General features: G+C 43.6%; 1 protein-coding gene across 1 annotated transcript in view; it reads right to left on the bottom strand.

Moving 5' to 3' along the window:
• Positions 1 to 11,633, bottom strand: part of LOC110485188 (microtubule-associated serine/threonine-protein kinase 1) — a 65,238-nt gene that overhangs the window by 13,120 nt on the left and 40,485 nt on the right. The window contains exons 3-8 of the mRNA XM_036941242.1: positions 6,692 to 6,789; positions 6,498 to 6,573; positions 5,903 to 5,975; positions 2,167 to 2,403; positions 1,601 to 1,810; positions 909 to 1,010 (exon numbers count right to left, since the gene is read on the bottom strand). Coding sequence (XP_036797137.1) covers positions 909 to 1,010; positions 1,601 to 1,810; positions 2,167 to 2,403; positions 5,903 to 5,975; positions 6,498 to 6,573; positions 6,692 to 6,789 — 796 coding nt within the window. The remainder of the gene's footprint in view (positions 1 to 908; positions 1,011 to 1,600; positions 1,811 to 2,166; positions 2,404 to 5,902; positions 5,976 to 6,497; positions 6,574 to 6,691; positions 6,790 to 11,633) is intronic.

Here is an 11,633-nt window from a genome sequence, read left to right as displayed (position 1 = left end):
GAATTGAGTTGATGAGATTATTGTGGACAAAAGAGCGACATCATTTTTATTCGTCAAACACCACCCAATCATCGATGATGACGTCACCAGAATAAGACCCTGGATATTTATTGGAAAGGAGCATCAAGCTCATCACCGTGCACTTTCACCACCCTGTGAAGTTCATCATAAATGATTTCATCTGTAGCCTAATAAACTGCATGCTTCCCTAACGAGTTGTAGTGGGAGGACCATACAACATGTCATTGCAAGACACTAAGTTAACTTCCATTTGATGGGTTGTTATTTCAATATTTGAGCATAAAAGAGTCAGAGTGCAGTATAACTACAGTATGCTGCAAATACTGCGTCCAGTTTCCATCAGGCCTGTCATGACATTTTTTTATCCAACATGTCCTTTACGCACATAAAAAGGTTGGATGGAAGCCAAGTTCATGAGGCCTGCTGGCTGCGGTCACCCAGAGGACAGGACTACTGCTCTGCCAGAGACCCTGAGTCAGTCTGGGCTACACACACAGGCTCAAACTTTAAATGACACAGTCACGGTCTGTGAGACTCAGACAGCACTTCAGGGGGCAGCTGCTATTTGTAATTCTGTAGTGAGGCAAATTAAATTTTAATCTAAATGCAAATGGAATGGCTAGCCAGTCAGATTGGGCCTTTTATCAAGGTGCTTAGTTGGAGCTCAGTATTTTTGCCCTAATGTGTAATAAACCCCCTGTTTAAATGTTCATGATGACTGTTTGTGCTCATATTTATTTAAGGAAATGAATTTGTCTTTGGTCCAGGCCAGGGATATGGTCTGTTAAATAATTAGTGGGGCCATGGACCGTGAATGTGACTGTGAACACTCCCATGACCATTACCATGACTGTGATTGTGTTGAGAGTTCTGTGTTCTGTTCTCACCAAGCACTCCAGCAGCCTTGCTGGGCGAGAGATGATGATGAGGAGTTTCTTCACCAGCTCTGTGACGAAGGCCACCTCTGAGCTCTCTGATCGCTCATACGCCTGAGAGAGAGAGAAATAGATGGAGGAAGAGAGAGAGAAACGTTGAGGGAGAGAGAGAAGTAGAGAGAGGGAGAGACAGACAGCGACAGACAGAACAAGACAAAATAAATCAAAGCTTTGCAGCAACGTGGGATGTGAGAACAGTTATATTCCAGGCAAAACTAATCCAATCAAACAGAATACTGGCAACCCAGAATAATCAGAACGATTTAATCAACCCGTCAAACAAAGGGTGCAGATTAAGTTCCTTGATAGCTTCTATCCACTCAGACAAATCACACACACAATTAGCCTTATTTGACTCCTTTACTCGTTCTTATCCTTCTGAAAGGCGTAGTGCTGTCATTTGAAATGAGATGATAGGAACTAACTGTGCCTCTCAGCAGCCTGCAGCTAGGCCACCCAGACCCGAGAAGAGCCTGATATTGAGACAATGTGGCTCCCATTCAACAATTCCACTCAGGGCTATGCTGATGTTATACACTGCAACATAAGAGTGGCTTATGGGCAGCTCTATAACCGCAGAACTGACCTGTCCTGGCACCTATCATGACATCTTAGCCTATAGTTGCAGAGTTTCTGTGACTCACGTCATTGAGCAGCTTCTCCAGGTTCTCCTGCAGCTCAAAGAAGTAGACAGTAGTGATGAGGCCCTTGCGAGCTTTGGACAGGCAGTCCCTGGACAGCTCTGCTATCTGATGGTGGATGAAGCTGATGACCCCGTCGGCCAGCGGCAGCACGCTCTCAGGGGAGAAGGCATTGATGAACTCTGCTAGATGCTCCTCCATCTGAGCAGTGGCCTGGGAAAGGGAGATACAGGAAACAGAGTTAGGAGAGTTTTATCTATTTCATATTTTACATTCAAAGCTGAAATAGTTCAGTTTCGCTCCATTGACCCGTGGTATTTTCATCATTCTCACTTCCACCTGTTTAAAAGTAGACATAACTCCTGACATACAAATCAGAGAGGAGACAGCCTCGTTTCCCCTCAACTTCCATAGAAGAGAGTTTCTCTGACATACAGTACCACACTGAGCAAACACCATAACCTGCTTCCTTTTGATACCAGTCTGCTCTAATCAATCCTTACTTGCACTTGAAAGTGTGAGAGAAAATTATGTTTTGTGTGTGTGTGTGTGTGTGTGTCATGTCTTACTTTGGGGAAGCGCTCCTTGTACACATGGTTCATCATGACGATCTCATTGTCATAGCAGGAGGGGGAGCGTCCAGGACTGAGGCTGCGGGAGCGCGGTCGCATTTGTGGTGAGCAGCGGCCCCCATCATCGTCGGTGATGCTCTCCGTGCTGCCAAAGTGCTTGGACAGGAAGTGCAACTCGTCCATGGTGGGCTGGAAGGGCAGCTGGTGCAGCCGCTCCTGAGACGAGCTGGAGGACTGGAGGGGGAGGAAGAGAGGGAGAAGGAGGAGAAAGAGAAGGGAGGAAGAGTGGAGGTGTTGGACAGGAGACAAAAAAGGATGAAAATTGATGTTCTCTCATACATGAAGTATTGAAGTAAAATACCAGTTTTTGTATTGGCCAGAACCATAGCTAATCATGTACTCTGGTGGCTCTGGTAGTGGCTATACTGGGAAGTGGGGACAGTTAACCTCATCCATCTGTCTCACCTCTGAGAGACAGAGAGAGACACTAATGAAGTGAGCACAGCACCAGGTTCTGCTACATTAATCTGTCCCTTTCAGACACAGACTCATTTACCTGCTGAGTCAAAGCAATGGGACTTGACATTCACCACAGGATCAATCCCAAATCAATCCCAATTGGCATCCCTGCTTAAAACAATCAGGACAAGGTTGGATGGAAGGACGGGAAGATTATCTCTGTCACTGCATTTCATGGTTATAAATGTTCTGTTATTCATCGATGCTGCTTTCTCAATATGTCTGCCAGGGTATTGAAAAAGCACAGTTTTCACTCCCAAATGGATCTGTCTCCACCATAGCCATGATCAGACTCATTCCAGGGGAGAGGAGTATATACAGTGCCTTGCGAAAGTATTCGGCCCTCTTGAACTTTGCGACCTTTTGCCACATTTCAGGCTTCAAACATAAAGATATAAAACTGTATTTTTTTGTGAAGAATCAACAACAAGTGGGACACAATCATGAAGTGGAACGACATTTATTGGATATTTCAAACTTTTTTAACAAATAAAAAACTATTAAAAAAAAAAACTAAACAAAATTATTCAGCCCCTTTACTTTCAGTGCAGCAAACTCTCTCCAGAAGTTCAGTGAGGATCTCTGAATGATCCAATGTTGACCTAAATGACTAATGATGATAAATACAATCCACCTGTGTGTAATCAAGTCTCCGTATAAATGCACCTGCACTGTGATAGTCTCAGAGGTCCGTTAAAAGCGCAGAGAGCATCATGAAGAACAAGGAACACACCAGGCAGGTCTGAGATACTGTTGTGAAGAAGTTTAAAGCCGGATTTGGATACAAAAAGATTTCCCAAGCTTTAAACATCCCAAGGAGCACTGTGCAAGCGATAATATTGAAATGGAAGGAGTATCAGACCACTGCAAATCTACCAAGACCTGGCCGTCCCTCTAAACTTTCAGCTCATACAAGGAGAAGACTGATCAGAGATGCAGCCAAGAGGCCCATGATCACTCTGGATGAACTGCAGAGATCTACAGCTGAGGTGGGAGACTCTGTCCATAGGACAAAAATCAGTCGTATATTGCACAAATCGGGCCTTTATGGAAGAGTGGCAAGAAGAAAGCCATTTCTTAAAGATATCCATAAAAAGTGTTGTTTAAAGTTTGCCACAAGCCACCTGGGAGACACACCAAACATGTGGAAGAAGGTGCTCTGGTCAGATGAAACCAAAATTGAACTTTTTGGCAACAATGCAAAACGTTATGTTTGGCGTAAAAGCAACACAGCTGAACACACCATCCCCACTGTCAAACATGGTGGTGGCAGCATCATGGTTTGGGCCTGCTTTTCTTCAGCAGGGACAGGGAAGATGGTTAAAATTGATGGGAAGATGGATGGAGCCAAATACAGGACCATTCTGGAAGAAAACCTGATGGAGTCTGCAAAAGACCTGAGACTGGGACGGAGATTTGTCTTCCAACAAGACAATGATCCAAAACATAAAGCAAAATCTACAATGGAATGGTTCAAAAATAAACATATCCAGGTGTTAGAATGGCCAAGTCAAAGTCCAGACCTGAATCCAATCGAGAATCTGTGGAAAGAACTGAAAACTGCTGTTCACAAATGCTCTCCATCCAACCTCACTGAGCTCGAGCTGTTTTGCAAGGAGGAATGGGAAAAAATGTCAGTCTCTCGATGTGCAAAACTGATAGAGACATACCCCAAGCGACTTACAGCTGTAATCGCAGCAAAAGGTGGCGCTACAAAGTATTAACTTAAGGGGGCTGAATCATTTTGCACGCCCAATTTTTCAGTTTTTGATTTGTTAAAAAAGTTTGAAATATCCAATAAATGTCATTCCACTTCATGATTGTGTCCCACTTGTTGTTGATTCATCACAAAAAAATACAGTTTTATATCTTTATGTTTGAAGCCTGAAATGTGGCAAAAGGTCGCAAAGTTCAAGGGGGCCGAATACTTTCGCAAGGCACTGTAGCTTGGTTATTGTTATTTTATTGTGTAACTTTTTACACTTAGTTTATTTGGTAAATATTTTCTTAACTCTTTCTTAAACTGCACTGTTGGTTAAGGGCTTGGAAGTGAGCATTTCCCGGTAAGGTTGTATTCGGCGCATGTGACAAATACAATTTGATTTGATTTGAAGCCACCCTGCCAGCTCCATACTAAGTTCCATGTCTGGGCTCATTCAGATATATATGTGTTGTTTGTTGACGCATTATTTCCAGTGGGGGTATTTAGCTAAATAGAGCCTGTGGTGAATTGGGCACCGAACAGCGTGTACTATCTATTTTCTCCTCTTTTCTACTCTCCTCTCTCATCCCACCGGTCTGGTTCTTATCTAGCTACCCTCTGTTCCTCCCTCTCTCACTGGCCAGACGAGAGCAGTCCCCAGGCCTCTGATGTTGTGTTACATAAGTGAGAAAAACAGAGAGAGAGAGAGAAAGAGAGAGAGAGAGAGAGAGAGAGAGAGAGAGAGAGAGAGAGAGAAAGAATCCTGAGGGAGGAGAATCAAAGACAGAGAAAATGTGGGTCGAGATGATGTGTGTGCCGGTATTTGTGTGTGTCTATGAGTGTGTGAATGAGAGAGAGAAACTGAAGAAGTCCCCGAGGCAATGACAAAGACAGTAAGAGTGTACCATAGTGTTAGAAAGAGAAAGGAGACAGAGACAGTAAGAGTGTACCATATTGTTAGAAAGAGAAAGGAGACAGAGACAGTGAGTGTACTATAGTTTTAGAAAGAGAAAGGAGACAGAGACAGTAAGAGTGTACCATATTGTTAGAAAGAGAAAGGAGACAGAGACAGTGAGTGTACCATAGTGTTAGAAAGAGAAAGGAGACAGAGACAGTAAGAGTGTACCATAGTGTTAGAAAGAGAAAGGAGACAGAGACAGTAAGAGTGTGCCATGGTGTTAGAAAGAGAAAGGAGACAGAGACAGTAAGAGTGTGCCATAGTGTTAGAAAGAGAAAGGAGACAGAGACAGTAAGAGTGTACCATAGTGTTAGAAAGAGAAAGGAGACAGAGACAGTAAGAGTGTGCCATGGTGTTAGAAAGAGAAAGGAGACAGAGACAGTAAGAGTGTACCATAGTGTTAGAAAGAAAAAGGAGACAGAGACAGCGAAGTAAGTCAGACAAAGGAAAAAGAGAAAGTGGAATAAAGCGAGTTTTAAAGAAAAGACTAAGAGTTTTTTAGGAAAAGGCCTTTGATGCATGAGATGAGACAAAGCAGGGTAAATCTGTGCTACCGTGGAGCTGGGCGTGTTGGTCCCATATCCAGAGGAGGGCAGAGATGCCAGGGACCATCGTCGACCATCCGCCCTTCAGAGGAGAAAAACAATGTACAATATTAAACCTGAGAGCATCAGACTTCTGCCCAACATCCTCAATGCATCCACCAATGGAACTAATATGGAAATATGCGAAGGAGGCGACGCCCACATCCTGTATAACACAACTGATCCACCGTGTTGTGTTAGTCATACGAGCCATCCGAAGGGAGAGGGAATAGAGTGGAGTGGCCTGGCCATTGAGTTTCTATGGGGCTGCAGCATGCTGCAGTGACAGACTGGCAGAATGATTTGATAAATGAGAGCCGTGAGTACAGGAAGCTATTACTGCTCCTGCCTCTGGTCCTCTAACTCTGACTGACTGACTGACTGGGAAGAGATGGGATGACCTCCTGGCTAGGCTCTTTGGCTTCCTCTCACCACTGATTCTGAGAGGTGTGATCATTCTCACTGGGAGGTGCTAGACCTGCATCTAACAGGTATTCACCTCTCCCTCCCTCTCTCACACACACATACACGCACATGCATACACACAGTGTCAGGGAGCTGTTACCTTCTGGAGGAGGCGAATGAGAAGTGTGCCGGGGTGCTGGAAGAGAAGTTGCGTGGGCTGTCCAGAGGGCTACTTCCTGGAAACATAAAGGAATGGGAATAGAGAAACAGACAGAGCATGAAAGAGGAGGAGGTACTGTATAATGACGTGTTTACAGTAGGATGTTTGCAGTCCAAGATGGCTGTAGTACGTACCGAGGTGTCCAGGGAGGGGCAGAGGAGAGTGTGGGCGGTGGGGCAGAGTGGGAGAGGTGGTGGACAGGATCAGACTCTTCCTGTTACTGGTACGACAACTGGAAACACAGAGAAAGAGAAATAGAGGGAGTTTTATGAACAATGATGTATTAGCAGGAGACCTTCTGTGAAGGTTTAGTGTGGTACATAAAAGAGAGAGTGTGTTACTGCAAGTGTGTGTGTGTGTGTGCTTTCAAATGTGTGTGTGTGTGTATGTGTTTGTGTGGACATGTGCGTATGCAGGACTCACTGCAGGAGGACCAAGGCGATAAAGAAAATTATATTTGCCATCAATCCCCAGCCGTCTCCTCTCATGCAAGATAAGGGTGAAGAGTAGGAAGGAGGGAGAGATACAGATATACAGAGAGAGAGAGAGAGAGAGAGAGAGAGAGAGAGAGAGAGAGAGAGAGAGAGAGAGAGAGAGAGAAAATGGGAAGACAACAGGATCCTCTCAAATCCATGGGAGAATCTCAATCCTAATTGGAACCTCCACTCCACACACTCTCATCCATGTCGTACTACACATGATGACTCTGAGTCACACACAGGCGTTCTCAGTAATGGCACGAGGTCTCTTTAATGACACTAATAGCCCACAGCTCAGATCCATTTAAAACACACTCAGATAGCTCCATCACCAGCACTATGACATATTGCCCCATCCACTCCTCTTTAATACTGTATGCACTACTAGTCAGTCAGTGTGGCTTGGCTTTACCGTCAAGGAAAGGAGGAGAGATGCTGCGTTCATATGCTGGTCGGAAATAGGAAACTCGAAAATGTCCGACTTGCTGATTTGTGGAATGCGGCAAGTGTATAACTACAACCAGTTAGCAAGATATTCCTAGTTCCATATAGCATGTTAATGCGGGAAGAGTCCTGCTGTTTTTCCACATCCTACCTCTGTCACACAGGGGAGAGGTTATACAGACATGCTTGTTGCCATAGCCGCAGGAAGTAGGGGTGTTGAGGGTGCTGAAGCACCCCCTAAGAAATATGAATTTTAAAAATATATAAATAACAATAAAAAAAATATACATTGTTTTTTCTCCACAAAAGTGGCGCACTGGGCCTTTACTAGTACTTTATTAGCCCTCCGTAGCCCGGAAACATTTTTTCCCCAAAAAGTGTCTCAAGCCTTGAACAATACAACATTTAACTGATTGAAAGTAAGAGGAAATCAGTGAACAAATTCCATGGTCAAGGCTACGCCGGCGCCAGAGCAATGAATGAAGCTTACTCAGGTGTTCAAAAGCGCATATCAGACCGGGAGCCTAATGGTTCTTAGGCAGGCCTAGCTCTTCATGTGTTTAAGTTTAGAAAACTCTCTCCGCAGAAGCGACAGTTACAGGGTTGGTTAAAACAGCTTGATTGCTCTAGCAACGTCCGAGAAACTGGGCAGAAGGGAATAGTACTTCAAATACAGCAATTGAACATCTTTAATTGAGCCTCTCATTCTCCTTCAACACGTTATTGAAAGAGATTAATTGCATCGAAAAGTTATTTAACAATCTACAATGTTTGAATTTCCAACTTCAATTACTGAACAAGAAATTACATTATTGCCGCCAGCAAGCAGTCTAAAGATGGCAGCATTGCGACACCATGTATAGTGTTGTGAAATGTTAACACCATGTATAGTGTTGTGAAATGTTAACACCATGTATAGTGTTGTGAAATGTTAACACCATGTATAGTGTTGTGAAATGTTAACACCATGTATAGTGTTGTGAAATGTTAACACCATGTATAGTGTTGTGAAATGTTAACACCATGTATAGTGTTGTGAAATGTTAACACCATGTATAGTGTTGTGAAATGTTAACACCATGTATAGTGTTGTGAAATGTTAACACCATGTATAGTGTTGTGAAATGTTAACACCATGTAAAGTGTTGTGAAATGTTAACACCATGTAAAGTGTTGTGAAATGTTAACACCATGTATAGTGTTGTGAAATGTTAACACCATGTATAGTGTTGTGAAATGTTAACACCATGTATAGTGTTGTGAAATGTTAACACCATGTATAGTGTTGTGAAATGTTAACACCATGTATAGTGTTGTGAAATGTTAACACCATGTATAGTGTTGTGAAATGTTAACACCATGTATAGTGTTGTGAAATGTTAACACCATGTATAGTGTTGTGAAATGTTAACATGAAGAAAGGATGACCGAATAGCAGAGGTGGGACCAAGTCTGTCATGTACTGTCATGTTGTCTTGTCTCTGTCCTTTCCCTTCACCCTGTCTCCCTCTGCTGGTCGTGTTAGGTTACCTTTTCTCCCCCGCTTTCCCCCAGCTGTCCCTTGTCTCCTCTAACTACCCATTCACCCCGTTCCCCACCTGTTCCCTTTTTCCCTCTGATTAGGTCCCTATATCTCTCTCTGTTTCTGCTCCTGTCCTTGTCGGATTCTTGTTTGTTTGTGTCATTCATGCCTGAACCAGACTGCCGTCATGTTTGCTGTAACCTTGTCCTGTCCTGTCGGAATCTGCCGGTCCATCTGAGCCTACCTATGTTTGGTAATTAAAGAAGCTCTGTTTAAGTTGATTCGCTTTTGGGTCCTCATTCACGCACCGTAACAAAGTCATTGTTTTACAAGTCACAAGTAAGTCTCAAGTCTTAGCACTCAAGTCCCAAGTCAAGTCCCAAGTCAAGACAAGCAATTCCGAGTCAAGTCTCAAGTCAAGACCGACAAGTCTCAAGTCAAGTCTCAAGTCCTAAACTTTGAGTTTCAAGTCCTAAACAAGTCATAATGTGCTCTTCACCAAATGTAATACCATTTCATATTTTTAACAAGAGTAATAGTTAGTATATTACATTTACCTAAATCATGAATGCTTTTAAAATATATATATTTATTACTTTCAAAATAAACGTTATATTTCCATGGAGACTTCTGGCGCCGACAGAGATGGCCGCCTCGCTTCGCGTTCCTAGGAAACTATGCAGTATTTTGTTTTTTTTATGTGTTATGTCTTACATTGGTACCCCATGTAATCTTAGGTTTCATTACATACAGTCGGGAGGAACTTCTGAATATAAGAGCAATGTCAACTCACCATCATTACGACCTGGAATACGACTTTCCCGAAGTGGATCCTGTGTTTTGCCCACCACCCAGGACAATGGATCGGATCCCAGCCGGCGAACCTAAACAACGTCGCCGTAAAAGGGGCAAACGAAGTGGTCTTCTGGTCAGACTCTGGTCAGACATCGCGCACCACTCCCTAGCATACTACTCGCCAATGTCCAGTCTCTTGACAACAAGGTTGATGAAATCCGAGCAAGGGTAGCCTTCCAGAGAGACATCAGAGACTGTAATGTTCCTTGCTTCACGGAAACATGGCTCACACGAGACATGCTATCGGAGTCGATGCAGCCAGCTGGTTTCTTCACACATCGCGCCGACAGAAACAAGCATCTTTCTGGTAAAAAGAGGGGCGGGTGGGTATGCCTTATGATTAACGAGACTTTGTGTGATCATAACAACATACAGGAACTCAAGTCCTTCTGTTCACCTGACTTAGAATTCCTCACAATCAAATGTCGACCGCATTATCTACCAAGAGAATTCTCTTCGATTATAATCACAGCCGTAACGGGATTCTTCACCGATCTTTTATACTTTCTCCAGAACATGAAATTTGTTCGTACCTCAAGTTCTGTGAGGTGGAAGGAATTCCTTTGTTCTCTATGAAAATTTACTCTCTCTATACTGTGTGTCCATGAGGAGATCCTCAGGAATTTACGACGTCTCTCTGGCCACAGCAGCCTAGTTGAAGGAGGAAAGGGGGAGGCAGGGAGAGGGGGATAGGGCTCGCCACACCCAAAGAGGCAACGTCATGACAATACACTAGTAAAGTAATAAAATATATAGCTGTCGGCTATATTAGCCACGACTTACCATTATTTGTGCATCTTCAAATGTCTAACAAAGTTGGAAGTTGTTGCGCCTCCGTCTGTAATTTCCTTCCCGCATGTTTTGCAAGTTGCAATCCGTTTTTTGTTGATACAGCGTTGTCTTTATATCCGAAAATAATAATTTTGTTTATCATCTTTCCAAGGGCTCCATCTGAATTCACCCGCCGACATTCCTCTGCACTGCCACGAACAATTTTTTCTCAGCTGACACAATTTGATTGGCTGCTGTCTGATTCAAACTGTAATCTGTTAAATGAAGAGTTGATGCGCTGCACACTTTTTTAATAGCATCATTTTTTTATATCTGAGCTTGGGGAGGGTATCAAGTAAGGTCGAGTCAAAAGGCTCAAGTCCAAGTTAATAAGTCACAAGTAATTGGTGTTAAAGTCAAAGTCGAGTTGCATGTCATCATATTTGTGACTCGAGTCCACACCTCTGCCAAATAGGCCTACCAATAAACATTTATCCATTAGCTAAAGCTCTAGGCTACATGCCTTGGCACCACAGAAAGCCTATCATCGAATAGATGTCACAATTTCAGCACCATGGACAGTGATCAGAAGTCTATACTTTGTTAGTGCCTGTCTGGTTAACAGGAGGACGAACTCCTACCTTGTGGGGATCTAGATAAGCTGCTTTATGCCAATGGCACAGATAGGGGGGTCTACCTATGTCAGAGGACCTTCCCCTTTGCCCTCCCACTCCTCAAGTGCCCTTTTGGGTATTTTTCTGTATACAGTTTTTGTCATTGTTGTTCTGAACCCACTGACCCCAAGTAGTCGTGATGTCATCACCCACTCCCTACCCCGTCTGTTGGTTTGCACTGTACAGAGCTCACATACTGCCGGTTGTGCCTTTTCCCAATCTGCTCTATATGGAGATTGCGTGCTCATGGTATCCAAACATGCATGACTTGAAATGCAGTCACCGTTCGAGTGTGTGTAGCAAGCAGGAGAGGCTGGTGAGAGGAGCTATA

This window comes from Oncorhynchus mykiss, chromosome 13 (assembly GCF_013265735.2).
Source record: "Oncorhynchus mykiss isolate Arlee chromosome 13, USDA_OmykA_1.1, whole genome shotgun sequence".
In the NCBI taxonomy this organism is placed as follows: domain Eukaryota; kingdom Metazoa; phylum Chordata; class Actinopteri; order Salmoniformes; family Salmonidae; genus Oncorhynchus; species Oncorhynchus mykiss.
This window is presented reverse-complemented; position numbering and strand designations above follow the sequence as displayed.